This window comes from Protopterus annectens, chromosome 2.part1 (genome assembly GCF_019279795.1).
Source record: "Protopterus annectens isolate FY-2018-M chromosome 2.part1, PAN1.0, whole genome shotgun sequence".
Lineage (NCBI taxonomy): Eukaryota > Metazoa > Chordata > Ceratodontiformes > Protopteridae > Protopterus > Protopterus annectens.
This window is the reverse complement of record NC_056729.1, coordinates 1,971,678,006-1,971,701,583: the sequence shown is the minus strand read 5'-3', so window position 1 is coordinate 1,971,701,583 and position 23,578 is coordinate 1,971,678,006. Positions and strand designations below refer to the sequence as shown.

At 41.3% G+C, this 23,578-nt stretch overlaps 1 protein-coding gene across 2 annotated transcripts in view; it reads right to left on the bottom strand.

The window, feature by feature from the left end:
* Positions 1-23,578, bottom strand: part of TRIM23 (tripartite motif containing 23) — a 759,378-nt gene that overhangs the window by 527,760 nt on the left and 208,040 nt on the right. For both annotated transcript variants that reach the window (XM_044063360.1, XM_044063361.1), the window contains exon 5: positions 8,066-8,248. In XM_044063360.1, the coding sequence (XP_043919295.1) occupies positions 8,066-8,248 (183 nt within the window). The remainder of the gene's footprint in view (positions 1-8,065; positions 8,249-23,578) is intronic.

Here is a 23,578-nt window from a genome sequence, read left to right as displayed (position 1 = left end):
TTTGTTGATCATGTCTTCCCAGGCAGATACTGGATCCCCTTTGAATGACACCAGAAGCTTAGCCAATTGTTGAAGTCAATCATTTTGTCCTTATATTGTCGTATCATTCTGGGCGAAGGCAGGATGTTACTCAGGGCTAGGGTCATACCTGCCTGGGCCACATGATCAGAGAGCTCTTCCATGTCTCTTTTCATGTAGTCCAGGGAGGTACGTCTCAAGTCATTCACTCCAGCATGGACAATGACAGTGTTATTTAAATGGAGATCTTAACATTAGGATTCCCTTCAAAAAGGCTTTACAAAGTTTGTGACATAACTGAAGAACCATCAAAACCAGCATGGAAATTAGATATCACAGCTAGATGGTCCTGAATGGTAGAGGCTGAAGATCCAGTTTGATAAAGATCAGCCTGAAAAATCCAATACTTTATGTACAGGGACTGTATTAGGATCCAGATCATTGTTTAGAGCTCATCTAGCAAATTTTCCCCATTTACTCTGGTACACTTTCCTAGTACAATGTTTGGGATGGGCCAAAATGATTTGATGGATGGGAGAGGAAAGGGAAGAATGCTTCGCAATCATGGGAACTGGAGGAGCCACGCAGTGAGCTTGAGATGTTGGAAATTCAGATTAACCATTCCTTCTGGAGGAGATAACGGATCCAGAGTTGGGTTCAGAATCCAAGGTTTAGTAGGTGAGGCCAAATGAAGGGAAACCAAACTTGTCTAGGCCAGAACGGGGCAATGAGGATTATTGTGTTCTTCAACCTCTTGACTTTCTTTAGAAACTGAGATATCAGGGCAGTTGGAGGAAAGACGTACAGAAATCCGGGGTGGCCAATCATGGAGAAGAGCATCTCTCCATGACTCTCCCGGGGGGGGGGGGGGGTTCAGGACAAGGTAACTGCTGCACTTGTTGGTCAGAGGGGAAGCAAACAGATCGCAGTAAGGTTTGCCCCAGTGACAGAAGGTCTTTTCAGTCACCACAGGATTGAGACACCACTCATGACGCATCAAAATAGTTCTGCTTAGCTTGTCCGCTATCGCTTTGGAGCTCCCCGGAATATGCATTGCTGTGAGAAAGTGAGTGGAAAAAATCACCTATTGCCAAACTCTGAGGGCTTCTTGACAATGTGTGCAAGATTTGGTTCCTCCTCATTTGTTGATGTACCAGACTATAGCCATTTCCATCTGAACTGCCACTGTTCCTAGGGGAAGGGCATCTTGAAATGCTTGCAACGCTAAGAGAACTGCCCTCATCTCTAAAACACTAATGTGCAAATTGTCTTCCAGTTTGGGACCAAGTGCCTTGGACTGTCCTTCCCAAAATAATGCCCCCCACCCCACCTTATCTGGGAAGCATCCGTGACCACTATGGCTTGGAGCTGTAGAAGGATGGCCGGAAAGGATCTCTGTGGAATGAATCCGCCATGTCAGGTCTTGTTTGCAGTGATTGGTGATCAAGATGCGATGCAACATTGGCTGATTCATTAATGACCATTGGGAGGCCAGATGACATTGGAGAATTTGCATGTGATATCTGACCATGGGAACTCCAGTAACTGAGGCTGCCATCAAGCCTAGCATCTGCAGGATGAGTCTGGCTGGAACACTTCTCTTCTGAATAATATGGTTTACTTGTGATCTGATCTTTTGGAGCCTTTCTACTGGGAGTGTAGCAATTCCTGTAACTGTATTTAACAGAGCTCCGATAAATTCCAGCTGTTGTGCAGGTTGCAGTTTGACTTTTTAATTTATTGAAATGCCTAAAGAAGTGTAAAGATGCAGGGCGTAATCTCTTGCTTGTTCTAGTTGATGCCTGGTGGTAGTGGTAAAGAGCCAGTCATCAAGATAAGGAAAAACTTGAAATCCCAGCAGTCTGAGATGAGCTGCTACCACTATCATGCATTTGCACCCTGGGGGCTGTGGCGAGACCAAAAGGCAGGGCTCTGAACTGGAAATTACCATCTCCCAGCCGAAAGCACAAAGAATCTCCTGGCGTATTTGTCCATTTTGATATAGTAATACGCATCCTGAAAGAACTATCAGCTTTTTCCAAAAATGATGTATTGACTGTACCGAGACCATCCGGAATTTGGTTTGCTGAACTGTCTTGTTGAACTGGCTGAGATCTAAAATAGGTCTTCAGTCCCCTGTCTTTTTGGGCACTAAAAAGAACTGTCCTCTTTGGTCTGGTGGGACTTTTTGGATTACTCTTTTTGAGCATTTTTTGAATTTCTAAAACTGCTGTTTCCCTGTGACTGGGTGGAATGTCTGGGAGTCTTTTTGTGTTTTTGGAACTGAGGAAAGGGGAATAATGTAACCTCTGGAAATGATCCCTTGCACCCATTTGTCTGATGTTATTTGTAGCCAGGCAGACTGATGCAAGGATCATCATCCCCAGATAGCCTCCAGAGGAAGGAAATCGGGCCTCATTTAGGAGTGCTAGTAGGAGTTACCAGAGAAAGAATCACTGGAACCACCTCTGTCTCTAGGACGGCATCTTCTATTGTTACTTCCCCGTCTGCCCCGGGGGAAGTCCTTGCCACGCAAGTCCTAGAAAGGCCCTTGGAAGTTTTGAACCATACCATCCCACTTCTATGCTTCCTGCAGTAGGGATGTTGAGGAGTGTGGAAGTGCATGCCCACAGCAGAAAGTCTTTCCATCTTTCTTGCATCTGGCCAGTGAGTCTTTTACTTTGGGTACAAAAAGGGATGTTCCGTCAAATGGGACGTTGACGAATGAAGATTTAAATGGCTCTGCAAGGTCATACAGGAGCATCCAGGCATGTCTCCTAATGACTATGCCTGAACCCACAGCTCTGGTCATCCCTTCGGCTGCATGGGCAGTTAGCCTCATGGACAAGTTAGAGATTGCTTCAAGGGTTGCGAGATGAGAGGCAATTTTGTCTCATACCCCTTCAGCTACTGGCTCTGCAAGAGTATCTGACAGCTCCTTGATCAGATCTCTCTGAAGTCTGGTGAAGTGTGCCCTGTAGTTCAAAGATCAGAGAGCGAAGGTCGATGAAACATAAATGCACTTCATGAACCTATCCATAGTCCCGGACTCCTTGTTAGGAGGATGGATAGTAGGACTTTCCTCTGTAAGTTCCTCCTTTGTGGCTGCTGCTATCACCATGGCGTTTATGGGGAATCCATTAGCCCAATGCTGCTCTTCCTTAGGGGCAGAAAGGATCTGGTCAGGCCTCTTGGGGACTGGTTCGATGGAGTCAGGAATCTTCCAGGCTGACTGTGCCTGTGCGATCGATTTAACGAACTCGTCAGCATACAGAGCCTCCGGGTATACAGAGTCCTCCAAGGATGGCTGGAGGAAGACCAGTCATCACCCCTCTATTTAAAGATTTTCAGGATGCCCCCAAAGGAAACAGCATTAAGGTGCGACCCTGAGGAACCTTCCCCCTCGTCAAAATCAGTATCCCCAGTGAAAAACTTCTCCGGGAAGTCTAAGTGCTTCCTCTTGCACTTCTTCGCATGTACTTCCTCGAGGGATGTTCAGGGGAAGTATCCAAAGAGGAAACCACCAAGGTGGGTCTTTCCTGGGGCTTTTGTGACCTCTGCCCCAGGGGTGAGGCTGACAGTAGCTCTGGCTGTGGGGAAGCAAAAGTTTGGCCCAACAGGGATGGCAAGAACTGGGAGTCCACAATGGACAAGGCCTTCTCCATAATCTGAAAAGCTGGGCCCCCCATAAAGGGATAGGAGCCCTGAGCAGAAATAGACTCCTTCAGAACTGTGGTCCAACCCTGCTCCGAACAGACAGCCCCTGAAGCAGAAGCCTGGGTCGAGCCAACAAAAGCCGAAGTACAGACGGGCATGGACAGTTCCAATAAAATGCAAGTCAAATCTTGCCCCTCAGAACTGGCAATGAAGTCTCAACCCCACGAGACCTCCAGTTCTGAAAAAACGGAGGAGCTCGAGGCAATTCCTGGTTCCAGAGAAGAGACCAGTACCGGAGCTGGGTAGGTGCCAGGGGCTCCAAAGATTCAAATGGAGTTGGAGAAGGAAGATGAGACAGTGTCAACGGAGGACAGGTCCCAGTGCTGATTTGGCTGGGAACCGAAGATGAAGGCAATCTCCTTGCTAAAAAAACAGCTGGTCCACCAGCCGCATGATGTCCGACTCCGAGAGGCTCTTAATGGATCGGAGGACAATGAAGGAGGCCTAGGTGGTCAGTCTTAAAAGGGATCGACCGAAGGAGAATACTTCATTGTTGGTATCAATATCAAAGTGGTCTGCTTCAGTTCTGACAAAACTTCTGGTGCCGAGGACATGGTCATGTCTGAAGTAGTGGTAGGTGCCAAGTCTGTCTTGCCTACCAGTGCCGAGGGAACTGTCAACAACATAGGTTGTTAAGATAACTTTTCAGGCAGTCCTGAGGAACTGCCTGGAACCGAAGGTGAGCGTTTCTTCAGTTTAGAAAAGGAGGAAGAAGAGGATGAGCTGGGTTCGGTCTTAGACCCAGATATGGCCCCTTCGAATTCCCCTTTTAATAAACCATTCAAAATTAGTTTCTCTGCTCAGTTAAATTCCTGGCAGAGAAACCATGACAGATGCAGCAGTTTTCCTGGAGGTGTACAGCACCTAGGTAACGCACACCAGATATGCCCATCTGAACTGGGCATCTTCCTGTTGCACTTCTGGCCCCTCTTAAAACTAGAAGTGCCCTTAGAAGGTTTATCAGGCACATTAGATTTATCGGCCATTTCCGAAAAAGAAGGCTTAATGCTGATAAAAGCGCGCGCGCGCACACACACACACACACACACACACACACACACACACACACACACTCTCAAGAGGGGATAGCGAGGGTTCCTTTTTTTTTTGGTAGACAAAGGAGAGAGAAAAGGGTACCAACTATGGTAGGCAGAAAATAACAAAACAGGTAAGAAAAGAGAGTGCCAGCAATGGAAAGTACAGAAATCTACCCAACAGTAGAGGAAAAGGGGAAAAGATCGCACGCGCACAGAAAGAAAGCGAGAGCAGGTAGAAAGATTAATGCATCTAGGAAAATAACTACAGACATAAGAAAAGGATTTTATAGAAAATTAGTGAAAATCAGAGGAAAAAAAAACTTACTCTGAATAACTGCCAAAGCTTGAGAGATATTGGTCGCGTCTGACGCACGAAGCGTCAAATGAGATCTGGGGTAATTTAGAGAGTAGCATTATGGGTAGAGCCTAGCTTCAGAGTTTGGAAGGCACAAACTGAAGTAAACAGCAGAGTCAGTTCCAAGGCTCGGAACAGAGCCCACAGTCAAGGATTATGTGAAGATTGACGATAGATGAATTATTTTTTATCATCTTGCTACCAAAATAAAGATTCAATGATGTGCAATGTTTGTTACACTACTTTATACAGGTTTATGGACAAGTACTAGCCTTGCTGCCCTGCGAACCATTTTAAGCCTAGCAAATTTCCCTTTTTCTGCCCAAATGAATCAGTCCCATTTAGTTACAGATAGGCCTTACCCATCCCACGTTCAATAATTGTATTTTATCCCTAATGAGATTAACTGGCATCATACCACAAATAATTTGAGGGGACCCATGCATGGGATAAAGCATTTAGAAGCAGCCTCTATCCCTTAGTAGTAGAGGTGGCAGACCTGGGGTGGACTTCCATTCATCCAAATTGGTACTGAATATGGACAGAGTCTGTTCCAGAGCACTGGTATCCACAAAGATATACCTGTCTCTCGAAACCATTCTGTTGATGTTGCAGAAGAGGTATAGGTCCCTAGATCTAAAGTCAACTGACTTGCTGACGTGCAGTAAATCCATCAGTAATGGGTCGATGGATGCATTGTATGCCAGACACTGGTCACTTTTAGCAGTCTGTAGGAAAGAGTAAAGTGACAGGGTTTTAAGTCAGTCCATGTAGGACGTGTGGTTTAGATCCTGTATCCTTTTAGTACAGTTTCTCAGTGGATGTTCCAGTTGTAGCATGCTTCTGGACAGATATAAGCCAGAGGGGGTATAACATTCAATGATTGGCCTAATGAAGGCTGAGTAAAGGGAGACAATAACATCTCTATATCTAGGCTGAATCCCTTTGTTTATAAGCTGTGCAATAGAGAAAGATTTTCTTACAATAATGGACACATGTTGGTCAAAAGTTAGATTGTTCACACAAGTTCCCACATCCCAAACAACTGTGTCAACTCTTAGGGGCATACTGTCAATGTGGTAGTTCCCTGGGGTAGATGACTTTCCAAAGGAAATAATGCATGTTTTGGCATTTAGTTTCCAGTCCATGATTTTGGCACCAGTTCTTTATTTGGGACAAACCTTGCAGTATGGCAACGTCATTTTGGGATTCAATGACTGCTCCTAGCTTGCAGTCATCTGCAAACTTAGTCAGCCCGGGCCCTTTGGCATTGCCAGACAGGAGATGTCCAAGCACAGAACTCGGGGGAGGGGGGGGTCCAATGGTGATTGGCCTCTTTGTGGAGGTAACTTCCCCTATTTTGACTTCCTGTGTCATATCTAGGAGCCAGATGGCAATCCAGTGGGCAACACAGGAGTTTATACTCCATTTATTTAGCTCTTCTACTATGCTCAATTGGGGAATTGTGTCAAAAGCTTTGGCCAGGTCAAGGTATGTGCTGTGTATCATTTTATCTTCATCCACTGGTTTGGTGACCTTTAAAAAAAATCTACCAGGTTGAGTAAGTATGACCTGCCCTTAATGAATCCAAATGGAAATGGTATGATATTATTTTAATATAACTTAAATGTAGTACCACAGCTTTCTCTGACATTTAGAGAAATGTCAGAAAATATATTTTTTTGTAAAAGTATCAATATTTTTTTTTGTAAAAGTATCCAGATATTTGGCCTTTTTCATGCCCCTCCTTCCTGGACAGAACTCCCCAAATCAGTACTTCTCTACAGAATGACAGACCAAGTGGTAACCCTATCAACTAAGTGAACTGATATGGTTTTTATTTCTCTTTGCAATAAAGGCACTGGAGAACAGTTTCACAACACTATATTTTTTTCAACTGCAACTACTAATCTGCTAACATCAATAGGTTTAACTGCCTATGCAAGACTGCGGGCAGTACCCGACAGGGAGAACTACATATTCCCCAGCATCTGTGCTATGTCATGCAGGCAGGGAGAAATTCCTCTGCCAAAGTATGCGAGAAGTTAAGATTAAACAAAAGTGTATGGTCTTTCCCTTCCTTTGATTTCAATAAAAGGAAATGAATGTTTTATGAAGTATAAGCAGGTTTCTGCTTCTTAAACAATACTGGAACCAAATCATTGGGAGAAATGCAACCTAAGGGTTGAGATAAGTCCACTCTCTCCTACAGTTTAAGTCCTACGGTATCACAGTGCTTACAGCTGGAACTCTGAAATCAGATCACCAGGTCTGGCATATGTTACACACTTCAATTTGAGTGCAACGTAACAGTTTGATTATTCAGAACTCATTGCAGTGCTCCATAACATTTAAATCTGCAGTAATGTCCAGTCCTATGGATTACCACAACTTTTACACTTCATATTGTTTAATTTAACCAATTTTACTGTAGAAAATCTAAAACTAAACTTTGTTTTACAAAGTGGAAGGCCACCCTCCCACAAAACATCCTATAATTTACTAAGATTAAAATCTGGACATTTACTATGCTAAACTTATAGCCAACATGCAACTGAAAAAAAAAAGCATTCTAGGATGTATAACATGCAGGGATAATGTCACAACTAAAGCAATTGATTACATCAAGTAATTAATCAATCATGCTATATGAAGTTTCTAAAAAAGTAACTGGATTAAGTGACCACACATTTCAAGTGGTATTATTTACAATTAATCGGCTTCAGTTTAGTAATTCACTAATTCATCTGTTAAAGATACTTGACTATGATTCTCTGCTTAATAACACTAATGCTAGTAATAATTAAATAATAGCAGTTTGCTGAAAAAGAAAAGTGCAAGCTATGTTTAAAAGTTTCTTTGTAGTATAATAAATCTTGGCCACCAAAACTGGTGCAGACAACTAGTAAACTTGCAAAACTTGACCATTTTTTCTTACATGTTCAGTGTGTGCCATTCCAGTGCTGCCTTCCACAATCTGTTCACCTCCTTCAATTTGTCGTACAATGGCAGATAGTTTTCTGGAGTAGTCTGATATTTCTTCAGTAAAAGTCCTAATGCAATGAGCCATGTCCAAAATTGATGATCTGATCTGAGCAGCTTCTGCTTCCAAGACAGCATGCTAGGAGAAAAAACGTAACACTAAGTATTACAAACCACTTTTTAACTGTACACATTTAACTGGGTCAACGGGCTGGTCTTCGCACCCTTTTCAGCTATGACCCAGGCAGAATGGCAGTTGCAACAATATTATCATTACTGAATATAGAACACACAGGGTGATACAGAGCTTTCAAAAAAAATCCCTAGTTCATAAAGAAAATCTTGGAAAATACCCTTGAAGACACTTTATTAACATTGTTTAGGGAAAATATATATATTTACATACAAAGATAAATTATCTACAGTTAACTATTAAGGATTATTTTAGTAATAAACTTCATGTTTATTCCAATCATGTTTGGGCCGATGGTTCCTTTTTAGGTATATCCCAAACCTCTGCATGAAACTAGTATATCCTGTTATTTTCATAAGGATCTGTGGGAAGTGGTTCCAGCTAGCTGCCAGTCTCACTAAAGAACTCTTTTCACCAACATCAAGGATGATTGGAGGTCTCTGAAAAGTCAGGCCACTGTATTCTTGTGAATGAAGGATATAAACAAATGGATTCTACTATCGAGATGTGGTTTCACAGTAAAGTTTAAAGGTCATTCTAGAAAGCAGCAAGGAACATCATGTTGTGACTTACCTAATTTGAAGTTTTTAATGAGATATAATGGTACTCCCTTACGAGTGATAGGGGAATGAAATGAAAGAAGCTGTATATAACGTTTGGTAGGTACTAAACAACAAAGCAGCTGTTTTAGTGGTTAATTTTAAGGTGTCCAACAGACAGTACATAACTGGAAGAATTCCTTTTTGAGTCTTCTTTGAATGTAGGCTGTGGATGGAGCCACTCTAAAAAGAGCATTTTTCTATGGTGGGAAATTCTATCCCAGACAGCACTGAATAAGGGTATTAATGTATCCAAGGCATTTGTGGGGTAGCTGCATTAGTACACAGGGTAACAATCCAGGTCATTTAGTTTACTATACAAGATCTTTCAATCTGGGAAACATCTTACAGCCCCTACCAATGAGAGCTGTACATCGTTTGTAAAACAGAGGGAAAACACAACGGGTCCAAAAACTTACTACTGTGTTACACCTGAAGTTAAAATGCCTAAACAGTTTGATTTTCATTCATCTTGACTAACCTAATGAACCAGGATAAAGTATCAGGGTTGAACAGTTTCCCTAAGCAATATAGTATGGTTTACATTCTGAAAAGTATACATGAAACTAATAAGCACAGATCCTGCAAACCAGCCTTTCTCCATGGTCAATTTTTTACCAAACTGTATCAGTCACTGGGAAGATCACAGGGCATGTGATATGACCACTTTTAAACCTATGTTCGAGGTCAGTAAGAATCCATAGTTATATATGTGCTCAAACACCTGACTGCAAATTACCTTTTACAATATTTTTGGCTGGGCAAAAGAGATACTAGCAAAGTCCTAAGTGCAGTGGGAGAGGACTTCCTTGAGAGAAAGGTGATCAGGGAATGTTTAAATTGTGGGGTATATTCTAGGGCAGCATAGTGCTAAAGCAGATCGCACTGCTACTTTACAGCAAGAGGTTCTCTGGTTCAAGTATCAGCCGGGGTGCCTTCTGTGTGGCGTTTGCATGCCCAAACTGTGTTTGAGTGGGTTTCCTCTCACATTCCAAAGACATGCAGTAGGTGGACTGGACACTACAAGCTGGCCATAGGTGTGAGTGTATGGTGTAAATTAACTACAGAGGCAGGGTTAGCCACCCAGCGGTGTAAACCTTAGCTGTAGATTATCACTGTTAAAGTGACACTCTGACCCCATGTGCAAAAATGGGGAAAAGGGATTGTGGATGGATGTATGCACGGATGCCAGAGGTAAAGTACAGGATGAAAAAGTGTGGTCACGAGGGCTGGCCAGTGGACAAGAGGCAGTGTGAAGTAAACAGAAGTTACTGCTTTACAAGCTAGTTAGATTTCTTATCTAGCTTTCTATTTGTTTTCTTATCTAGCTTTTGAAGGAGTTTGTTTACTGCTCTGGTGTCAATGAGTTAGGGTAAAATGGGGGGTCTGTATAGGGATTGAGGAATGTGTTTGACTGTTTGATGGTTGTGGCAGTATACTGCTGGTAGATGATGCTACGGGGGGTGTATTAATGCATTTTCTTTTATTCCTGTATGCAGGATGCATCTATAATGGGTGCCACATAAAATAACATTCTGTAAAACACAGTAAGTTGTGGCGCCATCGGATTTAGCTTTGCTTTGAGGTATAACAGTTTTACTTTGATTTTATTTTGCATTTTTTTTCTGTGGAGGAAAATTTTTCATAATGAGTGGGTCTGTTATGTCTCCTTTCAAGTCACACGAAGTTAGTGCAGAGGTTTAATAACCCGTACTTTCTGCTTCATCTTGCAGTACTGTAGAGTTCATTTTCCCCTCACCCTGCATTTATTTACTGTACAAATCTGAACAAGTCACTTAATCAGATATTGCTCCTAGTCTGTGGCTGAAATGGGTCCATGTAATCAGTCTACTACCTGGTTAAACAAAGCAAATCCTTCCATAGTTTCCAAGATTCTTTTCTGACTGTAATAAAAATGTAATGTTTATGCAACCAAAGATATTAGTACAAGGTTGGAAATGCTTGCCCAGATGGCATTAAATGAGAGATTTAAATGCATCCAAGGCAAACATGGGGTAGCTGCTTTAGTACACAAGTACAGTCCTGGTTATTTAGTTTACTGCACAAGATTTTCTTTTGACTCTGGAAAGCATCTTATTACTATGATTTGAAGTCCTTTGGGGCATTTTAAATGACAGAATAGCTTACAGAGGGAGGTGATCACTTAGAAGTATTGCTGAGGCATTTCACTAAATCTCTAAAGTAGCTTCTCAAGTCCAAGGGCCTGCAACTACTGTTACATGGGTTAGGACTGTTAAGCATGCTAACTAGCTGGGTAACACTATTCTGAGAGAGGAAATGGTTAACTTTTAACTTCTTGGGTCCCAGAAGACTGAGGCTGAGGTTTCCACATTATTTCACATTTTATTTTACAATGTTGTAGTTTATCCACAGGTAGGACTAGTGAAGGGGATATAAACCATGACTAAGTATGCCAATGGTGACTGAGGCAAGCATCCAGTTAGGCAAGTCTTCACTTACGCTGTTATTTCCAGTTGGTGTGACTACAGATTTGAGTTTTTTCTTACTAAAAGAAAAGCAACCCCAATCTATTTTTAGCAGGGTTTGTCACCAATGAAAATGTTGCTTTTTATACTACACAAACATTGAAGTTCTTATAATTAACCATTTCCTCTCTCAGAATAGTGTTACCCAGCCAATTAGCATGCCTAACAGTCCTAACCCATGTAACAGTAGTTGCAAGCCCTTGGACTTGATAAGGTCCCTCAGAGATTTATTGAACTTAATAACTACAGACCCATTACTTTATTCTCCCCCCTGGCCAAAATCCTAGAAAAATGCATCCATACCCAGATGTTAAAATACTCCTAGACCGCAACATCCTGTCACCTACTCAGCATGGTTTCAGACCTGCCCATAGTACCACTACAGCCCCCCTCTGCTTCACAAACACAGTAAACCATCTCCAAAATGAAGGTCTGCAGGTGTCAACTCATTTTTTGGATATGTCCAAAGCATTTGACACAGTCTCGCATCAAATCTTGCTAAACAAACTAAACCAATATCACCTATCAAAGTCCACTCCTTACCTGGTTCCAAAGCTACTTAATTGACAGGTACCAAGCTGTGAAATGGGAAAATTCTCTCTCTCCTCAGCTGCCCATAACTATAGGAATCCCACAGGGTATCTTAGGAACACTACTATTCACAATCTTCACAAATGACCTCCATACCTCCACACAGCATGCATCTATCATTCAGTATGCAGATGACACTACCTTAATCTGTGCTGCACAAAACATTCCCACCCTCCTGCAAACAACTCAACTAGCATTCTCCAACATTGAAAACTACCTAACCAAAGCCCAACTTATCCTCAGTCCAAAGAAAACTCAGCTTATGATTATAACCAGTTCTAACAAAAACACTGATAACAGTCAATTCACTATCTACTCCAATCACTCCAGTGGCACAGGCTAAGCTATTGGGAATAACCATAGACTCCCACCTAAAATTTGATAGTCATCTCAACTTAACTATTAAAAAAGTACATGCCAAACTGGAATCACTCTACTGTATCAAACCATTTCTTACTAACACCACAAGATCAGCCATTGTTCAGTCCCAACTTCTATCCACCCTACTCTATGCATCTCCCATTTTGACTCATCTCAACAAAACTGAACTAAGCAAAATGGAAGCCTGCTATAACAGAATTGCCTGCTTTGCTGCAAATTGCTCATATATAACTCATCACTGTACTGCTTTGAGACAGCTCCACTGGCTTGAACTGCCCAACCTCCTAACCTACAATCAGCTCTGCCTCTGTCATTCTATTACCTCCCCAATAAGTGTCCTGCCCTCAAAAACCTAGTACAACATCACTCAGCCAAAAGGCCTCAGATCATCAAGCAAACTACTACTAGAAGTCACTAACAGCTACAGTAGCTTTGGAGATGCACTATATAGTAGTTCAGTGGCTAAAAAATGGAACTCTGCCCCCACTAGCATTCAAAACACATCATCCAAAATCTCCTTTAAAGCCCTCATCAGGCAACATCTCAAGCAAAGTTGGCAGTGCCATGACTGTTCCCCAGGCTAGTGAAAGCGGATAAGGTACACATACTACACCTAGAGTACTTGATTAAGATTGAAAACTATTCTCACAAACACTGGCTAATCTGCAATGTATGTACTGTACCTGTGTATTATGTATGTATTCTACCCATGTTCCAAATTTCAGCTGTACACCACAAATCTATTAAGTACCTTTATTTTTAAATTAGTATTTTTTTTATTTGTTCTCTCCACTGTAACTGTTGAGATGCTGCATACCACTGTAAAGACATGTCTTTTGTAACTTGTATGTATACTGATCATGTCTAAATGTATCTGTAATTTTTCTATGTGGAGCCTTTCTCCCCGGGCCTCTGCTGAAAAAGAGCCTTTTCGGCTCAGACACCCCCAGTTAACAAATGTAAAATAAAATAAGGCTTCAGTTATACACATATCATCAGGTTGGTTTTCAATGTTCCAAGCTCCTAGGCAGTCCATTTAATTTCTTATCCTTTTGCATTCAGGTGATAGATGTTTTAGTATTTGCTGTCAAGTCTGAGAGGCAGTTGGACTGATGATTTTTGATGACATTTTAACATTAGTGAACTGGGCAGTTACTCTAATAAAGTCTTGGGGTACCAGGAATGACAGATAAAAGTGGAGAAGCAGCAGATAAGGGGCCTGAGATGAGACGTATATTAACTGCAATGTAAAGTTTTTGATACCTTTCAGCTTTAATTTAGTAAGAAGCTGTACTCTGATATGCAGCTGTTAATTCAGTTAAGGGAATTCCCCAAGTTATTTTCTACAGTTTGGATTTAGCTAAGGAAGTACTTTTATTTTTTTATTTATTCATCATTTGTAAACCTGGTTAGTCCCACTAGGGTAGTGGCTCTTTTCAAGCAAAAACCTAAAGTGGTATTTATACTGCTAGAGGAAATATGGCCAGGTCATCAGGGAACTTCATCTGCTCTTTGATAGGTGCAGTGGGATCTTTTACATCCACTAACTAAAGCAGATGGGGCCTCGGTTTAACTGTGGGAGAGTGGAAAAAAAAAAAAACTAATGTCACACATGCAAGGGAGCAGAAAATTTCAGAAGAGAGGGCTAATTAGCAAATGATTAACAATGTATGCTTACTTACAGGTCTAGCAAAGGCAGCTTTGTACATATATTTACCATTAAACTTTTGCTTAGGGCAGTGGAGAGGCACCCAATTTCATCTACTGCCATCATTCAAGGAAAGAGGCTACTATTCCAAGCAACAGTACAAGAAAAAATAATTAAACCATTTCCTCTCTTTGAATAGTGTTACCCAGCTAATTAGTATGCCTAACAGGCACAACTATTATTATTTGTCCTGAAGTACTGTCTTACTTCACATCTGACTGATTACCAAACACAATGTCTTCGGATTTGCTTCAGATATGATTACCAAACACACCGTCTTAGGATTTGCTTCACTATCCGATTGCATGGCTTGCTTAATTTACTGTTTTTTTCCTGTGTGAAAATTCTGCTTTGCTTTAGCTTACTGCCTTCTCATATGGTACTACTCTTGTATGCAGAATTTTCTAAGTTGCTTTAGGACTATATATTCACTATCATATTGTCACGTTTATTTGGTGAACTTAGCTCACAACTCCAGGTAACTGCACTTGTTCTGCATTACACTGATTCTGGCACTTTAAACTTAGATTAGTGAGAGTATGAACTGCCAATGAACTTCATCTTGCAGTATTAGGTTTGAATCAGTCTCCACCTTTCCACTAAGTTACTCAAACAAGTCACATACCCAGATAGTGATCCCACGACATCCCTTGAAAAGATGAAGATACACATGTACTACTTAGTAGGTTTATCTACTTTAATAAAAAAGTACCTGAAAATATCAAGTTGAATTACAAGTTCATTTATGGAAATTAACATTTTATTTACCCATCTGAACTCCTGCTGTTTGGACTGCATGCTAGAATATAGTCAGATACAGCATAATGCTCACATACACTAGATGGCGTGCAGGCAGCTTCCTCTCCAAGGAACAGTCTGCTGTGTAACACCATTTCTAAAACTCTTCTACTCTAACAGCCATGCCACCACCTTAGCCTAACCTATAAAAATATCCCCTACTGTACCTTTTTATTTCATTACCCTTCTCTGGTATTCTGCTATTCACATTTTATTCTGCCATGGCTTTTTACACGTTGTTTCTCTTTTTAATTCCTCCAAATCTTTTGGGTTTCAAATACCATGACAAGAATGGACCCTATTCCTAAGTCACAGTATGATTAAAGTTCCTGAAATTAAAATAATTTCAATCTTTGATGTCAGCCAGAAGTGCCCCTCGCAGCACCTGCAATGTGCCCAGTAATGACTCCTTCTGCAATTCGTGCGGACTTGCAACTACTGGTAACATGTCTAAACATGAAAGCAAATTACGTCCCATTACTACTACTGAACTGTCTGGGTATCCTTCTTCCACATTGCTCATTTCCTGATATTTTACGACTTTGGGTCTCTCTGTACGCAAGACACTGTAGCCACTGGGTGTAGTGATTTCAATAAATCAATGCTACTTTTGTCTTTTCAGAACCCGCGGTAGTGGTGCTGCAGTAGCGTTGTCGCCTCACAGCAAGACATTGTCCGGTTCAATTCTCAGCTAGAGCGTCTTCTATGTGGAGGCGTGCGTGAATGGGCATGCCTTCATTGAAGGTTGTGCGTCAGGACTGGTAACTCGGCACGTAAAAATCCACTACCATTAGCGGACGGGAGTTATGCTGTGGCAATACCTAACCGGGATAAGCCGAAAGTCACAACAACATAGACAACTATATCTGGTCTTCTCACATCTATATTTTGAACTGTTGGTAATGGATGATCCCATGTGATGCAGATGTCATCATTTCCATCATGCTTTGTAGCTAATGTTTCCAATGTTTTTCAGCTACTTCAATAGTAAAATGTTTGCACAATCCTCAGTGTAACAATCTTGCCACATTATTTTGCCTTTCAGTATACAGTCCTTCTGTCATTACTATATCACAGCCAGCAACAAGGTGTGCGACCATTTCCAATTCTGTTTTACAAAACCTACATTTGTCCGTTTCTCCCAAATGTTCAATGGACTTTGTATACAAACGTGTATGTAGCCCACTATCTTGGGCTGCCAATATTAATTTTTCATCTTTGGGTTTGAATTTGCCTCTCCCTAACCATTCCTGTGTTTGATCCTGATAGAAATGGGGTTCTTCCAGGAGTTTTCTATACTTGCAACTATATTTATGCATTTTCCACATTTCTTGCCTTCTCATCTGATCCTTCGCCTTATATTCTTCCTTTGTTTTTTTTGCACATTCAGTTGTCTTCAGGGCTGCAATGATGGCACATAAGATTATCTGCTGTAATCACCAACCTATATATGAACTGTAAGTAGTATTCAATTACTCCTCTACTCCTACGCTCTTCTTAGTACCTGGATTATCTCCCTTACCTAAACTAATTCACTTGAGCACTTTTGCTACATCTGAGCATAAGGTAGGTTAACATAGTAACCAAGACTGCTCCTGATAAATAGGTTGGGGAAGGATTTTCTACTCCCTATACAACTGCTATCAAAGGCTATAATGCCTTTCATACATTTCAATTCCCCCAGCTCAGGATAAAACAAAGAGAGGAGGTGTCTCAGTGTTCATAAAAGGACAAACAGCACGACTCATTTGAGTTGCTCCATGTCCAACTAACCATAGGTGTGACCCACTATCATATCCTTGCTAGTTACAGTTCCCCTAACTCAAGTTTGGAAAACCGCACCTCCTACCTAAACCTACTGCAATCTCTTAACATTCAGCCTAACACCATACTTATGGGTGACTTCAACTACCCCCCCCTCCATAAACTGGGAGACATACAACACAATTCACTTGCTCAGAAGTTTTTGGACTTCAGCAACACAAACACCTTGGAGCAACTAGTTAGCTCCTCAATTAGAAGTACAAATGTAGAGTCAATACTCATGAACATGGAGGAATGCTGCTCCATCCTATGCATCATCTCCACCTAGGTAAGATCTGACCACAAAATGATCCCCTTTCATATTAAAACTAACCTAGAACCCCCATCAAACTCCAAACTTGTTAAAAAAATTGCCAAGGCCAATTTCCTCCAACTGACATCTTATTACACTTCTAAGCTCCTCCAAATATAGATGACACTGGGGTCTACTCTGTGCTGAACACAAAAGCACTGTACAACCACATTCATAGCTGCAAAGAGAAGGCAGTATCTGTCAGAGTAAAATCTATGATTACTGGCAAAAACAAACCACCTTGGTGGACCCTACGCAAAGGGTTTTCAACAAAAGGAAAAAAAAATACTCTCCAAAGCCAAGAAGGCACAGACAAAACAATGCAAAAAGACACTCACCAGTCTAAATAAACAAATTAAGGAGCTGGTCAAATTAGCCAAACCAAACTACAAGGCAAAGATAGCCTCCCAGGTGAAATACAACTATAAGGCTTTTCGAATTATGTTCGTAACCTCAAGACAAGTGCTCAGCAATGTGCAGAGTTAATCATGAATGGCAATACTTGCACCCAGCCTGAAGCTATAGCAAACCTGCTGGCAGACAAGTTCAGTTCAAACTTCTCCCCCATCACCTCCTACTACACCCACAGAAATGCTCATAACCATCCTCCTACCGGTCACTACAAAGGAATGGGTCATTACTGTGCTCAAAAAAGCCAAAAAACACAAGCCTCCATGGGTCCAGACAACATTCCAGGATGTTTCTTAAATACATTGAGAGGATTTTTCAGGGCCACTAGAAACCCTCTTTAATCACAGCCTCCAGACGGGCTTTTTCCTCAGAGGAATGGAGGACTGCAAAAGTCTACCCTTTGTACAAGAGGGCCCCATCAACTGACCCATGGAAGTCCAGATCCATAAGCTTGACCAGACTTATCTGCAAGGCCATGGAGAGAATTATCATGGAACTGATCAATAACAACTTACGAAATGTCCAAACACTGGACCAGGCCCAATCTGGATTTGTCAAAGGGTGGTCTTGCCTGTTCAATCTGGTGGACTTCAAGAAAGTCACCAGGGCCAAAGATGAGGGCAAAATGGTACACACCACTTATCAAGACCTGGCCAAAGCTTTATACACAATCCCCCACTCGGGGATCATAAATAAACTTACTACGTTAGGCATAATCCCCTACATTGTCAGGTGGATAGCAAACTGGCTCACTGACAGGACACATGTTGTCCAGATAAGAAACCTGTTACCAGCAGTGCCCCATACGGCTCAGTGTTGCGACTCTTCCTGTTTGGTACAAAATTCTCTGAAGTGAAGAAGAACGTTGGGAGCCTCTGGCTCACCAAGTTCGTCAACGACTGTAAGCTGGGAGCAATCATCAAACTACAATCACCCTACAAACAGGCCTAACAAGAACAAATGGCTGGTGCCAAAACCATAGTCAAACCAAAACGCTAAAAAAATGCATAATTTCTACTACTATCTACTCACACCTACTCAACATGGTTCATAGATTAGTAAGTATGGAAGTAGAACTTAGTTCATATATTTAGATTAGAGTTGATCCCTAACTTGCTGCCACAGGTGTCAAGCCTAGCCAATTACATACTGAATAATCCCTGCACCTTGTGTCTGTAAGGGAAATACCTTAACAATTATGCCAACCTCCCAACCATAGCAACACTATAGCCCTTCTCTCTTTCCTTAATACTGCATCACCTGCCAGAGACAATAAACATCTCTGGTCTGTTTTTAGACCTTTCAAAGGCCTTTGACACAGTCTCTCATGCTCTCCTTGTGCAGAAACGCACAAACCTTAATTTCTCACCTGCTACCGTATCCTGGTTTAAAAGTTACCTCTCTGATCGCTACCAGTCAGTAAAATGGCATTCAGCCCACTTCCCCCTTGCTCACCATTAAAACTGGTGTTCCACAAGGATCCATCCTTGGTCCACTACATTTCAATATCTTTACCAATCTTCTCTCCTCTTCCTGTTCTGACTCTATTATACAGTATGCAGATGACTCTATAGTCATCTCAGTCGCTGACTCTAACTCAACTTGAATCAATTACTCAAACTTCCTTTAACGTGGTAGAAAACTGGCTATCCAATAACCAACTCATTCTCAATCCAAACAAGACTAAACTACTACTCTTACTTCCCAAAAACCTTTGCCACATTAAATCATCCTTCACTATACGGTCTCTAAATAATACCCCCATACAGGTAAACAATAGCACAAAATTACTAAGCGTCTTCATTGATGACCACTTAAACTTTGATTTACATAACAATTGCATTAAGAAAACACATCAGAAGCTGGGGCTACTGTACCGTAACAAGAAGTTTCTAAATAAGGAAGCTAAGATAACCCTATCTAACTCTTACCCACCTTACTCTATAGTTCTCAAATTCTAACTAACCTTAACACTGGACTATTAGCCACACTAGAAACAACTTGCAACAAGCTTGCCAGATTTGCTGCACAGAATATATACAAGTCCCATCACTGTCTCTCTTTGAAAGAACTACACTGGCTTGAACTACCCAACCTTCTCCTACTAACCCAGACTCAGATCATTCAATTCTCTACAAACCCTCTTATTGTCCAACTCTCTCTAATCTCCTACTACACCCAAACAAGATCTCTTCATAGTTCCAACCAAGGGCCATTACAAATTCATAAACCTAAAACTAAAATAGGGCAAAACCTCTACAGTTTTAAACCTGCCGACTTGGAATAATCTACCACTAGAAATTAGGACACTCCAACAACAATTCAAAACCGCCATCAAACAATACCTACAAACTAAATGGATATGTCAGAGTAACCATCCCCCATAAACCTGTCTCCTCTAGTTCTTAACTCTCTCCAAGTCGGTCTCCTATCCCTCCTAACAACTGTATTCTACTTCTTATGTCAACACCCTCCAGATTTAATCACATGTAAACATGTTTTTATTACTCCTTAAACTTCATAGTAATTTAGATTGTATGAGTCTTGCATTATGCACACTTTTTGTGACTTATACAAAGTAGTAATACATAGACATCAATCATGTAATGTCTCCTGGAGTGTTTCTCCTCGGGCCTCTGCTGAAAAAGTGCTACTTCACTCAGTCGGACATTCCCGGTCATCAAATGTAAAATAAATAAACCATCATAACTTTTGGTAAATCAGAGATCCTGCAAATTATAATACTAATAGCACACCACCCAAAAGCAGACCCAGTGGTGAGGGACCTAGAAACACAGACAGATAGCAACCTAAAAGGTTTGACCACCACGTTGCTAGAATAGTGAGGAAACCCTTCTATGTGGCATAGCACCAAGGTCAAAGGAAGACATAGTGCCATTTTACTCAGCCACCATCAGGCCTGTAATGGAATACAATGCTTCCTTCTGCACTTAAACTTCTAGAGCCACTCCAATTGGTGTTGCACTAAAAACTACAAAGTGTACGCTACATGTCTTATGCAGACCAACTAAATACCCTATCCCTTGACTCAGTCTCATTTATTGAGAGGGGAAGTATGCCTGACCTACAAGGCATTCTCTGATCCAGCCGTGATGAAAATGTTACACATTCACAAGAAAAAATATACAAGGGTTACGCGTTACATAGATCTGAACCTTATATGTGACTCAAACAGAATTTGCTGGGGAGAGATTCGTATTCCAAAGGTTACCTCATCTATAGAATAAACTTCCCATCTCTGTAAAACTGTCCCTCACTCTCGTCAAAAAGAATTTGGACAAATGTATGGGGAACCATAAATTTACTCCTGGGATACTGCCCATGTCCCTTATGGACAGAAGGGAGTCTGTAAAATGACTCAGGGCTTCAACACCCAAAGACACACTACCCATTCCATATCTGGGGAATTAAGATATAATACTGTCATATTCTTAGTATCAGTGGCTAGGCTTGTAAAGGCTCTTGTGCCATTAGCCTGATAATCACCTATGAACCTGTGGTGCAGACACGATACTCTCTTAGGTCCGATAACTGCTGCAGCTGCTACTACTATTATTACCACTACCACTACTATGACCACCACTACCACTAATACACCAAAATCCGCTAATTTTACCTAATCCGCTCTAAATATAAAGTTGGCTAAATCTTTAGAAGCTAGGCACTTGAAGCGGTGGTGTTTAACTAAGTTCCCCTAGAACTACTAAAAAGTTGTGCTTCTTATGGGTAAAATTACATGCAGATACCTATCCAAATCTCAGATCTGCTTCTGACAAACCTTCCCCATCAATTTCCTGGAGCCCTTCTGCACTGCAGCCAAAAAAATATCAGCCATTAATATCACTGCCAAAAGTGCTGAGAATAAAATTCCAGAAATTCAGGTACTTGTTCAAAGCTCAACTCCCAATATGTCAGCTGCACTCAAGCATGGTTAAAACTCATAGGTGTTTACTATGCCAACAACCACAAGGACCTTTTTTAAGGCTAGTCCTGCATCTCAAATCTGTGACAAGTTCTGGTAGCCTTGATAAGTGTAAGCAGAGGCTTGGGAGATGAAACATTTACAAGCAGGGGCCTGGGAGACAAACCATTTACAGGTTGCCTGTGTCCAGTAGAGAGACAGATGCCAAACCAGGGATGGATTTCCTGTTCCCCATCCAATTGTCCAAGTTACAACTGAATTGGGTTAGGAAGGAACTCTACTTCACATGGATGGGGAGCCAGTTTCAGAGACGGGGCAGTCTCTGGGATACATACCTGTCGCTCCAGCAGGTCCTATTTATATCACAGGCAAGGTTTAAGTCTTTAGAATGGGGAATTCTGGTAGTGTTTGTTTTGCAGATATACATGAGGTACATCAGAGTTGGGGGGTGGGTCTGACAACACCATGAATGCAAAGCATAGATCTCCACTCAAAAGCCTGTAGAAGACAAAATACAGGGACTAGGCTTTGAGGTGGTCTGCAGAGAACATACTACTTATGCCTTGTATGCTTTTAGTGAGCAATCTCTGCAGACGTTCGAATTGTTGGATATGCCTGAAACTCTTCAGTGAGTTCTGTGAATTCCCCAAGAGTTAAACAAACTTAAGGCAGGACCATGAAAATAAACAAGACTGGGAACAGCCATTCTGCTATGCCTCTGATCCACCCCTCCAAATCTCAATCACTTCCTACAACACCAAGAATTCTAATATTGTATTTATATTAGCTGGGGGGGGGACAAAGAAATTATTCATTTGATATACCTATGGCAAATCTAAGAAAGCAGGAAAATAAATCACTCTCCACTCATAACTGGCACAGCTTCAACCTATGTGATGATCTACTTATAAATCACCAGCTTGAGTACTAACTGAAAGAAAAATTACGGATGCCTCCAAACTCTCAAATTTGTCCTTTCTACCAGGTGAATTCTGCCACCAAAAGAACAACTAAGAAATATAGTACAGTATGTAATCTTGGCTTTTTTTTTTAACTTTTAAACCCTTCCCCATAAGTGCATTCAGCAGATGCCTAAAGAAGTTATACAGACCAATCTCAATTTTTTTCATGTGGTACAATACTTCACTATAATCACCTTCAATGACACTGGAAACTTCTTTGTAATTGTTTTTGGACATACCAACTATTCTGGAAGAACCTAAACAGTCTCACCTCCAACAGTTGATGCTCTTGACTTCTTCACAGGATCTTCCGTGAGGTCTTGGACAAAACTGCTCCTCTAAATTGCTTTATGGTAAAAGGCAGAACCATGAATGAATCTTGCCTGTGATTAAAGCCTCGAAAACATGATTTCTGAAAAAGTACCAGGCCTTAAACTAACAGAGGGTCTTTTATTACTGATGCAAATCCATTTAGTTTTTTTATATATAAAAAAAGTGTTTACGTACACACAAACACTATGCATATTGCATACATGCATACAGTTACATGTATACACACACACTATATATGGGTTAAGTAGGAAATTGTGAAGTCTCCTGGCAAAAAGTCGAAAATGCAGACGCTGATATGCCAAGTATGCATGCACCAAGAAACAGCCTTGCAACAAGAAAGTTTAAAAACAGTAAAAACTATAAAATCATTGTTTTTTCATAGGGTACAAGTCACCCTGTGCCCCCAATTCCCCCTATTTATATACACCAACTCAGAGTTTGTAAAAACACAGGGTAAGGGCATATTCCCTAAACCTGGGAATTGTGAGATTTTTGAAACCTGTCGACCATAAGCAAACAGCTGAAAACCAAACACACAATCTACCTACCGAAGGAAACCCATATATCCACTTTTGCTGTGCTGATGAGGTCACTAAAAAGGCTGAAACATGCATGTCCACAACTACTGAGGTTTGGCTTTATTGTCCTGAATGTACCCATAAAGACTTAAAATAAAACATCATGGCCATTTAGAAGCCACAAAGCTGAAACACCTGATGGCCTTAAGGGGTCATCAACATATATCCCAATGGCCTCCTTTACAAGAGATTTAAAGGTACCACATAGTGAAAACTCCAGCTTGGGTGCATTTTTATTTGCATCTTTTTTACTGAATGGTTTACCTGGGTGACCTACTTACCCTTTGGCTTGGATGGTAGCTGGGATATTTTGCAAGCACCTTGATGTTTATGGGCATCAGCTGAGAAT